We start from the raw sequence: 20,378 nt of genomic DNA, 5'->3' as shown, positions 1-20,378 counted from the left end.
TTAGGCCCTGTTGCTTGTATTGGAAGCGTGGCCTGTTGAGGACCTCAAAGCCTAGCTCCCAAAGCAGCTTTTCTTGCTTGGACAAAGTGGGCAAGATCCTCGGGCCATTGTAGACTCACCCTAAGCGTAAACCTGGTCTGAAGCCTTGCGCAGATGCATGTCCTCGCACACCCAACATGCATGCAGTCAACCCTGGTCCTTTGCTCAGCTATTCTCTTGTTAACTGACCAGCATAACCACATAGCTGGGGGGGGGGGGAGGATTCCTAAAAATACCAGGCTCTTTCTCTTTCTTTCTCCTCATGCAAGAGTGTCAGCTTATTTGTCCTCTATTTTCCTTTCTCCATCCTCCTCTGCATCTCCCTGTAGTCAAGTCTGTCTTTCTTCCCTGCCCCCTACTCTTCTCTCCTTCCGACAGGATCTCCATCTCTTCCTTTCTTTCTCTCTCTCTCTCCCTCATCGCAGCAACAGGATTCTCTCTTTCCCCCACTCCTGTGAGTGGTTGAGCAAATGGACGGTTGCAGAAGTATCTGACGAATGGAGGGCCAAAGGCTAGTCAGTTGGCAATTTGAAACTGCAGTTGTAAATTACTTGGTGGAAGTGTTAATTGGGGGGATGGCGGCATTGAGGGGAGTGGGGGGGGGGTGTTGGGCGATGTGGGTGGTGAGTGAAACGAGGTCGGCCATGGTCTCAGATTAGATGTTCTAGAAAATTACTGAGTGGTTTGATCCAGTTTTGTGCACACTTCAGTTGATCATAATCAGCACACATGCTACCTGGTTAAGTTTAAAATAAGGAAGTAAAATTGTCTGTAGGCACATTGAAATGGGAGGATATATTGTGGGTTGCAGTGAATTATGATGCATGTCCTCATGTGAGACTAACTGGATAGCACAGAAGCAAAAAAGTGCGCCATCTCACTGCTACACAAATAAATTTTACATTTTTATGTGATCATAAGAGTGAAGATTTTTTTTAATCTCTGGAATTCCCAGATCATTCAGGTGGTATAAAAAATATATTTCATAGTCAGCTTTTTGATGTGTTGGTGTTCTCCGTGAATTTTTTAAAATTAAAAACTGTCTGAATCGGAGTAGTTACCTTTTTCCTAAACTATCCCATTCTGATGTGTGCTGTATTTAGCTGAAGTTGTTTAGGTTGGAACTTATTTTTTCCTCTTGAGATTTTAAATTAACTTTTACCTGAATTGTTCCTGACTTCAGATATCTCAAGATTGTAGAGTGACATACACTAATTTCATACTGGCGAGTCCACCAGGCATCCAGAAGAAAAAGCAGAAATTCACTGAAACTCTAAAGAAACAAAACCAGCGTTATTAAAAACAAATATATTGTACAGTGCGTCAGTCAGTTGCATCATTCAACCAGAAAGTATTTTCCTTTTGCGGTTTTGACTCGTGCTCGGAATGTTTTGTATGCAAATATTTTCCTGTCAATCACCGAATCAGTGGTGCTGTTTTCTTGTAACATTTCCTGCTTGATCATCTGCTGTCTTCATGAAATTAAAATATCAGTCAGTGCAAGAAAGTGCTTACAACTGGCTGAAGGAGGTCAAGCAGAGACTTCATCTGCACATCCTTGTTTTTGCAAATAGAAACTGATACATTTCTGTTGCAATTTTAAGAAATGATTAAGAAAATAATGGTTTATTCAAACAAAATTTAGATAATGCACATCAGAGACTAAGAGCAGATTCAAAATAATCAGCAGTTCAGAACTAGACAGGAGTTATTGTATCTGTGACCCAGGCAGTTCATTTTATGTACACCATTAGTTTCTGCCATATTTTTCTATTTGTACAACATGTTTGCTATTAATAATAAAAAAAAACATTTCTTTGGTGAGTTTAGTTTTTGCACGGATCTGCTGGTTAAAGTGTTTTAAGAGACGTAGGAGGAAAGATTTTTTAAAAAAAAAACAAGGTAGATTTCAGAGGTAAGATGGGTGGAATCCCAGAGGTGCACGGCAATCAGGAATATCTTGAAGACAGCAAGGAGGAGAGAGAATCTGAGGGATGGTGATACAGGATGAGAGTGACTTGTCCTATTGAATCTACAACATTCCGATATTGTGAAAACTGGTTAGAAATTCCTTTGAGTAGTTCATTTTTCACACTTCTACAAAGTAAAATATTAACCGTAAATATGATATGCCATGAAATCTACAAGATACATGCACGCATTGCTTATTTCTAAACTTGAAATTGACTTGTTTTCTGCTGTGTATTGTGTTGAATAGAGATAGAGAAGAATGTGAGAGAGGGGGAGATATGGGAATGGACTTAACGACACATCAGCTATTCTTTTCCAATTAATGTAATTTTATAATATTGCTCTTTTGTAGACAAGGACATTCTTGTTGCTAATGATTGGAAGTTGGTCAGCCTCACTGTTCCTGATTTATTTAAGTCTTTTAAATCTATCCCAATATCGGAAATACTTATTTGGTAAGCAGAACTATGATTTTTTACTTTCAAAGATCTTCTATTTCTGCCCTTATTATACTAATGGTGATATTGCTCATGTATTTGAATCAGATATGAAGTCTAAAACTCATTTGAGAGAGATGTTTTTCAGCTTCTAATTTTTTTTTTCCCCCCTCTAAACAGGTTACCTTTTTGTGATTGGTTGCCTTAGTTATGTTATTTGCTATAGGCATGGGCCATTTTCAGATGAACGCAGTATACATCTGCTTACATGGACCCTACAGTTGGTAGCGTCAGTGATGATATACTGTGGTGTTACATTCAGTCAGTGTGCTTATACTGTCATAGTCATTCTGTTCTGTGCAAGCAACCTTCACCACCCAGTTAATCTGTTCTGCTACATTTACAGGTTAGTATTTATTTTAATGACTATGTATTCAATGGCTTGCCTTTATTGCACAAGTGAAATGGTACAAATAAATTAGTTCTGCAGGTAGAAAAGTCAACAGGTTTCTACTGAGTATTATACTTCAAACACAAGTATGGTATAAAATGTTAGAAGAAATTTATTTTATTGTGTTAATGTTATTGTTTTTGGTTGCAAAATAAGTGGTGCTTTCATATGATCCACTTAAAAGAAAATCTCAATTTCCCCCCCCCCCCCCCCTACAATTTACTTCCTTCCCTCCCTCTCCTGAAGTCATTGACACCCTCACACGGAAATGGTTGCGCAGATGGAAGTTCCCCTCCAGTATCTTGTCCAAGTGGCCATTATTCTTGCTTGAGTCTGGTCAGTGAGTGCTGGCATGCAATTTGACCAAGCCTGATGCTATCCTCACTAAGGGTCAACATCAATTACTTTTGCTGCAGTATTCTGTATTCATATATCTCTGCAAACTTACACAAAATGTATAGATAGGTATGTAGGTTTATGCCCCATATGAGTGCACTAAGTTTTAATTTTTAATCAGCTGAAATGATCTAATCTGTATTGGTGATAAATTCTGCTAATTACTGCCGGTCAGTTTTTTTTCAAAAGTGTGGCAAAGAGGCTTTGAATTTTTCTTGCATGAGCTTTTTTGCACTAGCTGCTGTTTCCAAAACATTGATTTCCTGTTGTAACTTTTTTTTATTAAACACCATTTGAAAACCAACTCAAAATCATAAAATGTTAAAGCATAAAAACAGGCCATTTGGACCAACAAGTCCACACCGGTATGTACATGAGGCACCTAATCTAATCTCGCTGCCCTTTAATATTCCTCATTTTCAAGAAACAGTCTAATTCCCTTTTTAAAAGAATTTGTGGCCTCTGCTTCAACAACAGTTTGTGGCTGAGAATTCCATCTTCTAATCATCCTTTGTGTAAAGCGTTTATTTTCTAACCTTCCCTTCAATTCTTTTTTGGTTATCTTAAATTTGTGTCATCTTGTTACTGTCTCACTGACCAGTGGAAACAACCTGTCACTATTTTCATTATTATAACTTTTCATAATAATGAAGAGCTCTATCGGGCCACCACTAACCTTCTCTAGTGAATAAAGTCCTAACTTTTCAAGAATCTCTTCATTGCTGTAACCTGTCATCCCCGATTAACATCCTAGTGAATCTTTACTGAAACTAAGGGGTCAATTTTCGGATGGCCGAGTGGGTGCATTCATTGCAGGGGTCTCCTAAAATTGGGGCTTCCTGAGCTGGTCCGGAGCCCGGCTCCAACCCGCCCACTTCCGGGTTCCCCAATGACGCGAATCGGTGCACGTGCAGCCCCCACATGCGGGACTCCCACTGGCAATCAAAGCCAGCGGGATCCCACTCGAGATCATTATCTGGGTACTTGAGGTCGTTTACAGACCTCATTAGTTGGAGATTTTAGGAGGATTCGGATTTTGGACTATCCAGAGCGTGTTTCCCATGCTGGGGGAAACGCTCCCTATTTAAGCAGACGTGTTGCAGCCAGCAGCCAGTGGCAGCTGCAAAAGTCTATTTAACAGGTGCGGGGTAAACCCTCATTCATTGCAGCAGGGCACTCTGTCACCTTAGACAAAGTTTTGCCTGCCACACTGTTATCTCCACACTCTAAATTATTATATCATACCCTAAACTCTGCTGTCCAAACACATTTACCTACTTTGTGGACCCCCTCACACTCTCACCGTCAGGATGTGAGGGGTGGGGGATGGGGGGTTCTATTGCTGCATTCATCACTCCATTGGAGGACGACCAACATCACCAGCCTCGCCAGGCATGCCATCCACCTCTGCCTCGTGGAGCTACACAACACAGTGCTGCGCAACAGGCACCTGCACAAAGTAGTCGTGCAACTACACATACACCCATTGTAGGGTGACCCAATGGGTGGCATCAAGGGTGTTCATGGAGACTCTCATGAAAGGGCATTATTGCACAAACCAGTCAAGAATGCCCAAGACGTGGCAGTAGTGGTGACAATATAATATGTAATGTGAGTTGATCAGAAATTAAATGTGAGTAAAAACCATGACAAACCCTCAAACACCCTTGTGCATCCCCTTCATGCTCATGACACGTTTGCCTTATGCTTCCTACTACACATACGTGATGCATGCCCTGTGGCTGCAGCGCAGGTAGTGGCAGGTAAGATGAGGATGAGCTTTGAGTGGGTGTGAGGAGTGATGTGACAGAGTAGTGTTGGCAGTGCAGAAGGAGATGTGGGGTGGCAGACGGAGGGGAGGGGAAATGAGTAAGAGTACTCACTTTGGCTGACCTACTTAGGTGATTGGAGCGCCTCCTGCACTGTATGCAGGTGCGCGATATGTTGGTGGTGCAGGTGACCTCCTCTGTTACCTCGAGCCAGGCCTTCTTGGTAGCAGAGGCAGGCCGCTTCCTCCCATCCACCGGGGAGAAAATCTCTGTCTTTTTTTCTCCTCCCCCCCCCCCCCCCCCCCCACCCCACCCTGCACCCCATCCAGTAGGACTTGGAGTTAAGCATCATTAAACCTGGGAGCAGCATTCTCCCTGGGCTGCTCCGTACTGTAATTTTGGCTCCTTTCTGCAGCATCAGTCAGTGGAGGACTGCCCCTTTAAATAGTGCTCCTCCAGCTGACAGCCTATCATGCAGCTGCGCAGTCCTCCTGCTGTGCCGCTTTCCAGCGCGAAACACGGAAGCCAAGGTAAGTGGCTTCAATTTGCTTATGATTGCGTGGGGAACCCACCGATTTTACCTAATATCGGGCCCTAAGGATTTCATTGTCTTTTTATATGGCCTTATCTACTTGCCTGCACCTCTAATGACCTTTATATCTGCACGCCAGGGAGGTTAACTGGTTTGCTTGGTGGGCCATTGGGGTGTGGCCCACAAGCAATGCTGAAAAGGCACTTACCTGTTCCATCCAGCCGTTGTCGCCTCTCTTCGGCTGCCAGGTTTCCCGAGGCCTGGTAAACCCAGCCGACCAGTGTTAAATTTGGAACAGAGATAAAATCTTGGGCACACCGCCTCTTTAAAATATTTTAATGATGGGCCCGCCTCCATTAAAACCGAAAGTGGGCGCGTTAGGGTCCAGTTTCCCATTTTTAAAGTTTTTAACCCACCTGCCTCCTGCCCCGGCCATCCTGTGGGGTTAGAATTATCCCCCCTTGTGTTCTTATCTCGACTACTCCATGCTTCTCATTCTCCTATGCTTACATTTCTGTCTGATTCCTATACCCTCAATACATGATTGAGGCCCTCTACCCTCTCTCATTTGGTTGAATCTCCATCTGCACTTAAATGCAGTTCTGAGTTATCTCTCTTCTGCCCCTCTACCCATGATGAACTAATTTAATGAAGTGATTCTAACTAAATTTCCAAGTGACCTGTACCTTTATTGTTGCTTTCCCTTGTTGGTCTCACTGAAAAAATAGAGTAATGTCACTGAGAAATGTGCCCATCCCAGCCGCCTTTAAACCAGTCCACTCCCTATAAATAGAATGGTTTCAGAGTGCAGTGATATCTCTCCATCCCAGGAGCATTCCCTGAGTTTCACTGTAAGACTGAAAGCAAGAGGGAACAGCCATATTTAATACAGAGGCAAGCTGTGTAATTGAATTCACTAAATCTGGTAATTTTATGAGCTAGCACCAGGAAAATTGATCATCAAAGCTGCAGGATTGTCATAAAAGCACAACTGGTTTACTAATGTCCTTCAGGGAAGGGAACCCGCCATCCCTACCCAGTCTGGCCTACATGTTACTCCATTGCCACAATATATGGTTTACATTTAATGTCCACTTGTGGCCTACTCAGTTGTAAAACGGAACCATCAGTACGAGAACTGCAGTGGTTCAAGGAAAGGGCCCACTATCACCTACTCAGGGCAAGTAGGGATGGTGTAATAAATATGGCCTTGCCAGCATCTCCCACATCGCAATAACAAACAAAAAAAAAATAGGAAGGAGAATATTTATTTTTTGCAACGATGGGATTCCTGAAGACGCAGAGCCATATCTGAAGGAAGAAAAAAATGTCCTGGCTGGGAAAAATTAATTGGAAGACAGGAAGGTTAAGTGTTGTACTGACCTCCAAAAGTTATCAAAAATAGAATAACATTGAATGAATTGTGAAACAAATATTAAATAATGGAGAAACTGTGATTAAAAATGATAGGCCAGAGATCGAAACTGCTCTCTATACTGAGCCATTAAACTGAGTTTGGGAAAGCAATACGATCGACTATTTGGAATCTTTCTCTGCTTTCGTTCTCGAGCTCAGTTTGTCTATCTTGTTTCTTTTTTCATTTAAAAAAAAGAGTCCTGACTTTAATTTTTCCAACAATTTTCTTTCCTCAGTGCCAGTCACCCTCCATTATCTTATCCAAGCATCCATTATTCATGGGAGAGTCTTGTCTGTGGGTGCTGGTAGGCTATTCTACAATGGGAGTATCATAGTCAAGATCAATCCTGCTGTCGCTTAATGTCTAGACACTTGCACATCCAGCAGGTCTCTGGATATTAAGCAGAGTGGAAAACTTGGCTTTTTTTTTCTCCTTCCAAGAAACATAGGAAAAATAGGAACAGGAGTAGGCCATTTAGCCCTTTGAGCCTGTTCCACTGTTCAGTGAGATCAGGGATGATCTGTGACCTAACTCCATATACCTGCCTTAGTCCCATATCCCTTAATACCTTTGGTTAACAAAAATCTATCAATCTCAGATTTAAAATTAACAATTGAGCTAGCATCAACTGCCGTTTGCAGAAGAGCGTTCCAAACTTCTACCACCCTTTGCATGTAGAAGTGTTTCCTAACTTCACTCCTGAAAGTTCTGACTCTAATTTTTAGGCTATGTCCCCTAGTCCTCGACTCCCCAACCAGTGGAAATAGTTTCTCTCTATCTACCCTATCAGTTCCCCTTAATATCTTGAAAGCTTTGATCAAATCACCCCTTAATCTTCTAAATTCCAGGGAATACAACCCTAGTTTGTGTAATCTCTCCTCGTAATTTAACCCTTGGAGCCCAGTATTATTCTAGTAAATCTACGCTGCACTCCCTCCAAGGCCAATATATCCTTCCTAAGGTGCGGTCCCAGAACTAAACACGGTACTCCAGATGTGGTCTAACCAGGGCTTTTGTATAGCTGTAGCATAATCTGCCCCCTGTAGTCCTCCAGATATAAAGGCCAGCATTCCATTAGCTTTTTTGATTATTTTCTGTACCTGTGCATGAAATTTTAATGATCTATGTACATGGACCCTTAAGTCTCTTTGGACCGCCACAGCTTTGAGCTTTTTCACTATTCAGGAAGTACTCTGATCTATCCTTTTTAGGTTCATAGTGGATGACCTCACATTTGCCTACATTGAAATCCATTTGCCAGTTTTGCCCATTCACTTAATCTATTTATATCTCTCTGTAATTTTATGCTTCCATCTACACTGCTTACAATGCTGCCTATCTTTGTGCCATCGGCAAACTTGGATATGTGGCTCTCTATCCCATCATCTAAGTCGTCAATAAATACAGTGAATAGCTGAAGACCCAACACAGATCCCTGTGGGATACTACTAGACATATCCTGCCAATTTGAGTACCTGTCAATTATCCCTACTCTCTGTCTCCTACCGCTCAGCCAATTTCCTAACCAGGTCAATAATTTGCCCTCAATTCCATGAGCATCAACTTTAAGTAACAGTCTCTTATGAGGGACTTTATCGAATGCCATCTGTAAGTCCATGTAAACAACATCCATAGCATTCCCCTGTCCACTACTTTAGTCACCTCTTCAAAAAATTCAATCAGGTTAGTCAGGCGTGACCTACCCTTTACAAATCCATGCTGGCTCTCTATGATCAGCTGAAAATTTTCACTGTGTTCTGTCACCCTATCCTTAATTATAGACCTCTAGTAATTTCCCGACAACAGATGTGAGGCTAACTGGTCTATAATTCCCTGGTTTCCCTCTCTCACCTTTCTTAAATAGCAGAGTGACATATGCAACTTTCCAATCTAAAGGAACGGTTCCTGAATCGAGTGAACTTTGGAAGATTATAGTTAGGGCATCTGCCCACAGGAATCTGTGTTGGGGCATCAACTATTCCTGACTTAATGTCACTGAGGCTAAATGTAGTGATTCTACCACTGCTCCTGACAGAGATCAGCTTGCTCAGTAGAGACTAGAGATTGAAATTGCCTAATATTTTTAATTGTAGTTTTTCTTATTATAGGAATGAATGGATGTTTGTGTTTTGTCTTGCCTAACTGAGGGTGGGTTGAATGATTGAGGGTGAGGCAGAGGGGCAAATTGAATTTTATGTTTTGTATTTTTTTTTCCTTCCCTTTTTGTAGGTCTTCCTCATTCCCCATTCAAGGTGCCCAGCTGAGATCAGCTAACTTGGCACAATCAATTAAACCTATGATGTCGTGGTCTGCATCGCTCAATGAGACAAATTGCACTGTCCAAATTATTTTGATTGCTTCAAGCAGTAAAATGGATTTCATGGGACTTCCAGTACAAGCGCACGGTTTAGAGTGAAAAATTCAAGTGAAGGTTGAGGAAGTATAGATAAGGTTTTCCTGTAGATGGTGCTGTGGGGCAGTCAAGACTGAAAGGAAAAAAGGATTACCCACAAAGCATATTTAATATATACAGTGTTTTATGGCAAGTAAACAGCTCTGGGGCATCCTGTGAGAGCTTTTAATGTTGGAACTCATGTCACAGACAGATTTAAAATGTGATATTCAGGTCAAAGATCAGCATATTGGAGGAATGTAGTAGTGTGCCTATGAGTTAGATGCAGTAGAAATTGGTTATAACAGTTGCTGTAGCCAGGCACATTGTATGCAGTTTAGAATGAACCAGATTCACTTTATTTATCTTTATTATTTGACTTTACTGCTGTCTTGAACACCCCACCCCCAACTTGATCTGTCTCCTCCCATTGTTCTGCTGCTCTAAGAAAGTCATTAATTGGTGCAGTCTCCAGCTGATTACATTAAATGTGTGTTCTTTAAATGGTCCATGGGGTATCTTGGGTCACCTCCGTTGGCCTTTAATTGGTGATGCTTTGTCGCAACCCATTTTGTTTTAAAGGATTTTTGTCCCTCCCCCAATTAAAACAGGGGAAAAAAAAGTTAATACGCTAGAATAACCTCATTATAGAGGATATTTTGGTTAAAAACAATTGCACTTTAACTCATTTGTACTGCGCCTGAAACTTGCCACTTTAATTGAAATCACAAGATTTGATGCTTTCAAAACAAAGCACAAATCTAAAACAAATCTGCATAATGTGAATAAAATTGACATTTTGCTGATACCCAGTTGTAAATATGCTGGTGATTTTATTGTTTCATTTCTTCTCTCCTCTTCTCCACCCCCCCCCCCCCCCAAAAAAAAAATCAGTTTTTTTTTCTACCTGTGACCAAGCACTTATTATCACTTGTTTCCTGTATCCTCCTGCAACCTGGAGGGCGAAGCTGTCTGGGCAGCATTCTTTTCTGTTACCACCATAATGTTATTCCATGATCAGAAAGCAAACTTGTAATGGAGGGAAATTGAAACTGTCAAGGTTTCCTGCCTTAATGTGCAACATTCCACCATTGAAAAGCATTTCACCCAGAAGCCAGGCCAAGAAGTAATGAAACATCCCTGCTGTCAGGTAGATTTGAGTGATGGCCTTGATGACCAGTAAGGAAGTTAGCAGTATTGCCAGTAACCCTCTGTGCTGCTGTGTATATGCTTAGTACTTCTGTCTGAAGCTTCACAGCTCTGTCTTCTTTACATCTGGTGTAAAAATGTTTGCTAATTCTGCACAACCTTGACAAATGCAGAAGTGGTCATGATACACAGAACTTTCTCTCGGACTCAAAGATCCTTGTATATCCCCACTACTAGTGAAATCTGAAAATATCAATTGGACTTCTATCCTTCTGGATTCAGTGAGAGTGAGCTTGTAGATAGTCTCGATGTCGGCAAGCATGACCCTGGAAGATCTTGGAGCAGAAGTTTCTGGTATCTTATTTTTCCAGCAACCAAAATCAATCCAGACATACAGGGGAAAGAAAACCTTGCTGTGGTGAGAGGTAAAATAGCTGATCTTCATTAGACTGGGAGTGGTGAGGAACTGCAGGCTGAGATTACAGGTTTCAGTAACACCTGGTGCTGCAGGAATCTATTTGTGTCCCCAGATACAAATTGGCAGAACTAATGAATAGTGCAAGTCTGGAAAAGAATACAAGGTTCGAGTAAACAGTAAAAGTTGTACTACAGATTCTGTCAAAACGTCACTTGTACATATAAATGGAATATTTAGCTGATTCAACATCTCAGTCAAATATTTTGATATCACAGCTAAATTTCCCATTTTAAAAAGAAATTAAAACTTTTGGAACTTCTGCTCCAAAATGAAGTTGCCTTTACAAAAATCACCTGCATTCCTTGTAGCTAAAAAGAAAGTGTGACAGCAGTGCAATATCATTACACATCTATGCTTGTTCACTAAAAACACTTGAATTGCTTGGCAGTGAAGCTAGATTAGAAGCTCTGTGCCACTAGATTTGAATCCTAAAGCTGAAAACTCTAACCTATTTGTATGAGTTCTTAGCCAGCAACCTGGGCAAAAATTCTATTGGGAAAAGTGGGAGAAGGAAGTACAGCTTACTGACCTATCGGCAAACTACCCAGCACCAGATTCGCATGTTATTACTGGTGTCCGAACAGTAGAGAAGGCTGCAGCTCCAGTATATCAGAGAATATTCAAAACAGGATTGTATGGGGATAAGAAGGTAGTTCATTGGAAGAAATCACTGAGACACTAAATCGGTTTATAGAAATTCAATCATTACAAAACACATGTTCCTCCTGTACATTACCATCAATGTTTACTTGAAGCAGAAAGGTTTTGCTTATCACTTTTTTTAAAAAAATGTTTTTTTATTGCAGGAAAGTTAAACAATTCATTAAAAAGCCACGGATTCATTTCATCACTGAAGATGAGTACAGGGAACAAGCTGAAATAGAGACTAAAAAGGCCCTTGAGGAGCTGCGCAGATACTGCAAGAGTCAGGATTTCCCTGCATGGGAAATAGTATCAAAAATCAGGTCTCCCAGAAGGTGGGTGGTATCATCACTGCCCCTGTACAAAGTGCTCAATCTCCTCAGTTACCCATTTTTATATATGGTCAGATAGGCATTTGCATACACAAGTTGAGGTTAAGATTGTAAAGAGAGTTCCCTGCTGATTTTATCCAGTGATTAGCTAACCTATACAGACTAATAGACCTCAAGTTTGATCTTTGATCTGTGCTCTGTACTGCTTAACTGATCTGCAGGCATGTTACTGTTGGCCTCAGTACTCCTTTGTTGGGGAGGGGGATATCAGGAAGTTTGTCTGTTTCTATATGTGCATCTATTGAAGACAGGATTGGGCTCAGCTATGATGCCCTATGTGCCTCAATAGTTTGTCAACTTTCATTGTTGAGGCTCATGTATGAAGACACATGGTTGAGGTACTGAAGAGTGCTTGGTACCAGGGAAATGAACTAATCAAGGAGTTAATGCTCCTCCAAGCAGATGGAGGGGAGTAAATAAGCGACAGCAAAAATAAAGTGGTATTAAAAGGAAAAATCATATTTTTCTAGTTGCTGAGGGAGGGAATGTTGTGTTGTCTGAAGTTTTTTGGATGAGATGTTAAACTGAGGTCCTGTCTGCCTGTTCAAGTGGATGTGAAAGATCCCATGGCATGTTGTCAGAGTGAAGCATTGAGTTCTCCTAGTATACTGGCCAACATTCATCCCTCAACCAACACCAAGGAAAAATAAGACTAACAGGTCATTCATGTAGTGGCTGTGTGTGGGATCTTACTGTGCACACTTTGACTGCCACATTTACCTACAAAACAGTGGCTACACTTCAACATTAATTGTTTATTTGCGAAGCACTTTGGGATGTTCTGAGGACAAAAGGCAAATTTGTCATAATAAATGCAGGTTCTTTCTTTTACTACAGTATCTGAAACAAAGATTTTAAAGCTGAGTAAGTAGTTTTCTGTACCCAGTACTTCTGGTCCAGTAACCCTTTCCCTTCAATTTTTTTAAACTCTGCAGTAATTAGGACAATATTTGCATATCCAGAACAGGCAGATAGAAACATCGACATAGAAAGATAGAGATATTTACTATTCCTTGCCATTGGATAGTGGCATTAGATCCACTGCACATTGTGAATTTGAAAATAAATCTCAGTACTATTCTAATAAAGATCCATTCATTTGAAACTTGAAGATAATTATCTGGCATATTGTGTAATTAGTGTGTGGATGGTACAGATTTTTCTGGGATAAATAATTTTGTAAAAAGCAAAACTATTGTTACATGGACTACTTCTGCTGCAAAACTCATACTAAAAAATGACTACAAATAAACCTTGCAAAATATTGCATGCCATTTTTGTTTTTTGTTTATATATTTTCATGCTCCCCCCCCCCCCCCACATCCCATACAATCAGCTAGTAGAGTGAGGCCAGGTTGTGCCACAGAATTCACCACAGCAATTGCAATTCTGTTGTTTCACCAAAGAATGAAAGCTGAGTTCAAATTCACAGTCTTCTGGTTCAAGAATTAACATTCCGCTGTTTGATCTACTGGGCCAAAGCACATTTCTGTTCATTTTCTCATTCTAATTTGCAGAGTTGCGGACTTCATCCTAGGGGATTCTCATCTTACACATGAGGAAATGCAGAACTATGAGCAACAGTATGGAATTGGAGGCTCTTTTTTGGAAGAACAACTCTTTGTCACAGAGGAGAATAATAGTTTAGCCTTGGAGAATGGGGTTGTGATGGCTGCAGATGAAGAACATGAAGTTGATGAGATTGTGAATTGATCTTGCTTCACTCATTGTGAATAGGAAAGACTAATGCAACAAGCACCAGGTCTAGAAATGTCTCGAATATTGTCTCTCGTACATGGATGCACAAAAAAGGCCAAGAAACCAGTGAATGGTGCTGTTCAATGAATGTCTAGAAGAACTAATTGAGTTTGTACTTAAAAAAAAAGTTTGCACTAAATGAGTATAATCCTAGTGAGTAGTTACTTTTTTGTTAGAGTGGCTGGTCAGTAATTTGGAGAACAAAAGTTCCAGCCCTCTTCCAGGTTTACAAATTTTTGTATGCACAAGTGCCTGTAATTTTTGTTACGTTCCTTATGAAATAGATTACAGATCCACAGGTCACACTGAACTATCAAAATCAAAGCAGCTACAGAAATTGAAGATCCAGATCTCTCTCCAGCCCAATTGAAAGAGCAATAGGTTATTCTTCAGGTGGTTGCTAAAAGGGTGTAAGTGAATTCTGATATCTTGGAGAATCCAATTCAGGACAGCTTAAGTAGTCTTCGACTAAACATTGTTCCAATACATTACTCGATGTAACCAAGTTAGATTAATTATCTCCAAGACTTTTGATTGAAGGTGAGACAATGAAAACTTGATGGCAGGCCAACTTCTACACCACAAGTGCACAGAAGACAACCTCAAACAGATGGCTGCAGATTTAAGAGTGAGATTGTGGTCTTCCAGTTACACTGCCTAGGAGAGTAGATGGTGTGCTTCCCTATAGTGAGAACCTCTGTTTTTGAGCATGGAAGATGAGGAATTGAGAAAAACTAGGCATCTGTTCTTATTGCTATCAACACCCAGCCAGTTAATTACAGGGCTGAATTAATGGGTTGGTTATAATCAGCAGTTCAAACCATCCTGTCCTCAGTTCATGTATCAAGCAGTCCCACACGACAAGTACAGAAAGTAAATGATATGGTAATAAGGTGAAAGCTGAAGGTTAGGTTAATTATGATGTTTGGCTAATTTAAGGAACGCACAGCATTGCAATATAAATATTGTTTCCTTGACCAGAATAGACATTTTTTTTAATTGTGAAAGCAGAGGAGATTAGAAAAATGTGAGATTGTGATATTTAATCATGCAGTATGAAGATGATCATGTAATTGAGTAACTGACTCAGTTTGCACATTTTAATGAGACTGATTTCAATTGAACAGTAATGTGTTAATCTTGTTTTTATTCTATATCCGACTCAGGTAAAATTATCGTATGTTTTTATTTGAAGATTTATGGGAAAAACAATCTGGGATGGGACTTGTTATCGCACACTATGCTCTGAATAAAATTGGACTGAAAAAGAGAACTTTACAGGTGTTCATAAGATCCAAATAACAAATTCTACCTGATTAACTCTGAAAATTAAAGCAGGATTATATTTTTTTAAAGTAGTTTCAAAGCTCTAAGTCAGAGTATAGGCAAAGGGTAACTTGCCTTCCAACTTTTTATTCCTCCTTGTGGATAAGCACCTGGCATTGTGTTGACTAGAAGCCTGCAGTGGGGAATTGTGGGTACAAACTCACTTTGTGATCGTGTAGATTGAAGCATCATTTGATTTTTGGGGGGGGTGGGAAAGGGAGAACAGACCTAAAAGCCCTTTTCTGTTGTGCCAAATATTTGGTGAAACTAACAAAAAGTTAAGCTCGTATTTTTCATTAAATGAAAAATCAAGATATATGCACAAAAAAGAAATGGAATCTCACCTGGAACTTTATTGAGCAAATACTGCTCAAAATATCAACTTAAAATCTAATGTGAAGTTCAAATTACAATCAGTTTATTGTAGTTACCCTGCTGAGAATTTGCCTATTTTTTTCCTTTCTGGGAAGTCCACCTGTTTTCACCTCACATTTTTCATCTTGTGAAATAAAGCCCAAGATTGCACTCCTGAATATATGTTGTTGCATAAATATTCAGATTTGAAACCCCATCATTCATTTCATGAGTAGAATTTGTACTCTTTAAAAACTAAGATTTTCCTCATTGTTGGGTTCCCTCAAACACATTTTTAGTTTAGATTTCAGTCCACTGTCTTCCTCCTTCCCCTAGATTTTCTCAAGTGAAGTTCAAATCTGGATTTCACTCAAATAGCATATTTATTACAAATGTGGGAGTACTTTTTTCTCCCATTTCAAACTAAGACTAAAGTTAGCGAACCAGGTGATATTAGCTGAACTGAAAGCATTACTGACATCACTTGTGAAAATAATTTATTCCTAATTGTGCTACACACCTCATAAGTACCTGACTTTCAGGAATGTGCAGTAATGATTGGAAAATGACATTTATGTTTAAAAGATTTTTGATAAAACTTGCTCTGTTAATATCAACTGTTTTCCATGTATGAAATAATTCCTCTTAACCAAAATATAATTTAATGTTCTAGTGAGTTTCCCATAACACTGTTCATAGTAGTTAGATGAAATGGTAGACTTTTTAGCTGTGTTTCTTATAACTGGCTAAGAGGAGTTACAGCACCATCTCTGCAGTGAACAACAGGCATTCTTGTAATTTTTTTTAAAGAGGTAACAGCTCCCTCCTGTGGAGGGACTAAAAATGGGTATTACCATTACAGCATTACCTATCCAATTTCAATGGACTGGAGACAATGCAGCATTATCAATTCAAGGATTTTTAAAATATAATTTATCAATGCAATCTTAATCCATTTGATTTTAAGAGTTAAGGCCCCATCTTCTCCCTGCTTGTCTTGGTGTAACTGTTCACTGTTTTAGATTGGTTTCATCCTGACATAATAAGGTGTTTGGATTGGGTTTTGATGTTATAATTGTGCTTCAGAACAATTTTTTTTCAAATGCCTTGTGTACAACAAGCCTTTTGTAATTTTAGTTAAAAAAACTAAGTTCATTTGAATGTGCTTTGTAAAGTGAAATCAAATCCATTTTTGTATAATGTTTTATTAATAAAATTGTCATCAGTTTAACATGTAATCAATTATTTCAGCACTAACACAATTTCTGTACAATTCAGTAACATAGTTTACATCTTCTGAAACAACCTAAAAATTTCAACACCCAAGAGCTCACTACAAAATCAATATATTTTGTACATACAGGGTATTTGTAATACATTGAAGGCACTAACTATTGTACAGACAACAGAAATGAAGCACCCTACATCTGAACAAAAATGGGTCAATCCTCATTTCTGCAAGGTGACTGACACAGTCAGGGGTACAATCTGTTGTGCTTTGAGGACCAGGGTAAAACTGTTAAGTTTAAAAATAAATCTTGTTTCTTTTTTTTAAAAAAATCATCCTTTAGGCTTCCCACAACTGCCATTAATCCTTGTGAGAGCCGTATTTACACTGCCGGCTACCAAGAAATGAGTGAAAGCGGCCTGGGTTCCCTTGTAATCCAATTCCCTCTCCTCCTCTTTTCCCCGCCCCCAAGCTGTATGGCCTCTGACATGTTGCTCCTTTAATAGGTCTCTAATCATTCATTTAAAAAACGAGGATTAACTATATAGTCCATTTTCAGGTGCCTCATTTATTTCAAAATAGAAAACTTCAATTGAACATTTGCAATTCAAATTCTGTGTTCTATTTTGTCAGGTTGATTAGCAATGTAACTCTTTAAATAGCTTTTTAAATGATTCAAGAGTGTTAAATACTCCACAGTTATGTTTTTGCACTTTGAACAAAAATATAGCCTGACTTCCTTCAGCAATACACAAAATATTGCTGAAAGTTTTTAAAGTAAAGGAATACATCAAGACATCTGGTGACATTAAAATTTGAATTTCATTTTAGCTAACTTCTAAGCAAAGATGATATTCAAATTTGGAAGCATAGTATCCATGGGTGTGTGCTAATGAATCACCTGTGTAGTTTGTAACTAGATAACTTTTTTTCCTTTTTCCCTTCCCCAAAGCTAAGTGGATCTGATGTACAGTTTAATTTGTGAATTACGCTCGTGTTCGTGTTATAGGGGTGAGAGAAGTAGCTTAGCTTTGATGGTTCCGTTTCAGCTAGCTTGCTAAAAATATTTAAATAAAAGCCAAAATATGCTGTCTTTCACGTACCCTTCTGAAAACCTTCAAAAATACAAATATCTCTACTAAAATGCATTGTGAATTCTTTAATTGCCTGTGAAAATCCCAATACCAAGCTATTCACTGCAGGTCAGAGGAAATTTGCCTCACATTATTTAAACACAGGAAATTGGGAACTGCATCTAAAATTGGCCAGAAGAAATTTAGAAGCATTAAATTACATATTTTAAATGAAATATCTGTAAATATTGGCTACTTGTTGAACATCAAACCATCACTAACCTAAAGGTGAACTTTCTTCTTTAATGCTTACCCTCATCATTCATGTTAAAACATGTATCCTACCTACAACACCTCGTTGAAAGAAGATGGCTTCCTCAAAAGATGCTCCAGGCTAATTTTGACAAACACACCAACCACAACAGACATCTTTGGTTATTATGCCTGATGTTCTAAATCCAATATAACAAGTAATTGTTCTGGGCTCCAGATGTTTTAAATTCTGATTCTGAGCTGACTGTACTATAACAAAATTGCTCGCACTTCAGTCATGTGACTTGTTTCCTGGTTGGACTATTTTGGTGCATTGAAAGTACAATGCTAACTTCCTACAGGATTCATTCATTTAGCTACTTTTTAACGCTTTCAATGTATGGTTTTAAGAATTGATGTAAATTGTGAGTGTTTTGGATGGACAGACATTTGTTAGGATATGTCCGTTCATATATGAACAGGCACTTAAATCATGTTATTGATGCTCTAAATACACGATAAATCGCTGTAAAACCTTGTAATTTCTGAAATGTACACTATTAGTTAATAGTGTCTGATTGATGATATGGGCATGTTGTGGAACTACGATATCCTTCAATAACTTTCCTGTGCTTATTTTTTTTTTAAAGTCCATCATGGAAAACTATTAATACATTTTTTTCAACACTTCAAGTGCTTTGCAATGCTTAAATTTGATCATGAAGAAATGTCTTTCTGACTTGGTTGAGCAGTGCTGGTTTGGTGAGGTACTTCTGGATTGACATTCAGATTTCCATTTCCTGGCAGGGACATAAAGTTCCGAGGCAAGTCTGACTGGTTGAATCCATTCTCAGTGGCTTGTGTGGAGTTTGTGCTGACCTGCTCCTCCAGATCAGAGTTAGTGATGGGGACTTCTGCCTTTGTTTGCTCAGTGAAAGTGGATGATGGTTCAAGCTGTAGAGGGACCTCAACTGGCCAAGCATCGGGAGACACTGGGCAATTGTTTGCCTCCTACGATAAACAGAAAAGCACACATTTGAAGCACAGTTAACCATTTCTAAAGCCAGATAAATGGAAGAGGATTTACTAAGGATTTTTTCCAGAGTTAATACAATTCAGTTAATGTATTTTTTTAAAATGTTGGCATAACTAGTGGTTGATTTTTTTAAAATTCGTTCATGGGATGTGGGCGTTGCTGGTAAGGCCAGCATTTATTGCCCATCCCTAATTGCCCTTGAGAAGGTGGTAGTGAGCTGACTTCTTGAACCACTGCAGTTCGTGTGGTGAAGGTTCTCCCACAGTCCTGTTAGGAAGGGAGTTCCAGGATTTTGACCCAGCGACAATGGAGGAACGGCGATATATTTCCAAGTCGGGATGGTGTGTGACTTGGAGGGGAACGTGCAGGTGGTGGTGTTCCCATGTACTTGCTGCCCTTGTCCTTCTAGGTGGTAGAGGTCCCGGGTTTAGGAGGTGCTGTCGAAGAAGCCTTGGCGAGTTGCTGCAGTGCATCCTGTGGATGGTACACACTGCAGCCACAGTGCGCCGATGGTGAAGGGAGTGAATGTTTAGGGTGGTGGATGGGGTGCCAATCAAGCGGGCTGCTTTGTCCTGGATGATGTCGAGCTTCTTGAGTGTTGTTGGAGCTGCACTCATCCAGGCAAGTGGAGAGTATTCCATCACACTCCTGACTTGTGCCTTGTAGATGGTGGAAAGGCTTTGGGGAGTCAGGAGGTGAGTCACTCGCCGCAGAATACCCAGCCTCTGACCTGCTCTTGTAGCCATAGTATTTATGTGGCTGGTCCTGTTAAGTTTCTGGTCAATGGTGACCCCTCCCCCCCAGGATGTTGATGGTGGGGGATTCGGCGATGGTAATGCCGTTGAATGTCAAGGGGAAGTGGTTAGACTCTCTCTTGTTGGAGATGGTCATTGCTTGGCACTTGTCTGGCACGAATGTTACTTGCCACTTATCAGCCCAATCCTGGATGTTGTCCAGGTCTTGCTGCATGCGGGCACGGACTGCTTCATTATCTGAGGGGTTGCGAATGGAATATCCTTAATTTGTCTGATAAAATTTATCACATCCCCGTGTAATATGAAATTTGTATCATTACACTTGAATATCTCCATCCTGGAAAGTCTCCCACTATGGCTACCAGTCTACTGGATTTAGGGGCTTTATGGCAGTACTGCCAGAGCTATGACCTCTACTATGGAACTGAATGTGGCATGAGGGTTATTTTTCCACATGGTGGTTGAGTGTGTATTGTTATAATTTTTGGCTTTGTAGTGATTCATGGAGAAAATATTTCTGTTGGCCCTGTA

General features: G+C 39.9%; 2 protein-coding genes across 3 annotated transcripts in view; one reads left to right on the top strand and one right to left on the bottom strand.

The window, feature by feature from the left end:
- The window catches only part of LOC137323798 (nuclear envelope integral membrane protein 1a-like), a 35,735-nt gene extending 19,006 nt beyond the window's left edge, over positions 1–16,729 (top strand). Inside the window, exons 6-9 of the mRNA XM_067987741.1 lie at positions 2,363–2,465; positions 2,628–2,853; positions 11,838–12,008; positions 13,583–16,729. Coding sequence (XP_067843842.1) covers positions 2,363–2,465; positions 2,628–2,853; positions 11,838–12,008; positions 13,583–13,778 — 696 coding nt within the window. The 3' untranslated portion in view covers positions 13,779–16,729. The remainder of the gene's footprint in view (positions 1–2,362; positions 2,466–2,627; positions 2,854–11,837; positions 12,009–13,582) is intronic.
- Positions 16,730–17,279: 550 nt separating this feature from the next.
- The window catches only part of mfsd6b (major facilitator superfamily domain containing 6b), a 65,596-nt gene continuing 62,497 nt past the window's right edge, over positions 17,280–20,378 (bottom strand). For both annotated transcript variants that reach the window (XM_067987738.1, XM_067987739.1), the window contains exon 7: positions 17,280–19,067. In XM_067987738.1, the coding sequence (XP_067843839.1) occupies positions 18,774–19,067 (294 nt within the window). In that variant the 3' untranslated portion in view covers positions 17,280–18,773. The remainder of the gene's footprint in view (positions 19,068–20,378) is intronic.

The sequence above is a fragment of the Heptranchias perlo genome, chromosome 7 (assembly GCF_035084215.1).
Source record: "Heptranchias perlo isolate sHepPer1 chromosome 7, sHepPer1.hap1, whole genome shotgun sequence".
NCBI lineage: Eukaryota > Metazoa > Chordata > Chondrichthyes > Hexanchiformes > Hexanchidae > Heptranchias > Heptranchias perlo.
The sequence above is the reverse complement of the archived record's forward strand: the minus strand, read 5'-3'. Positions and strand labels throughout refer to the sequence as shown.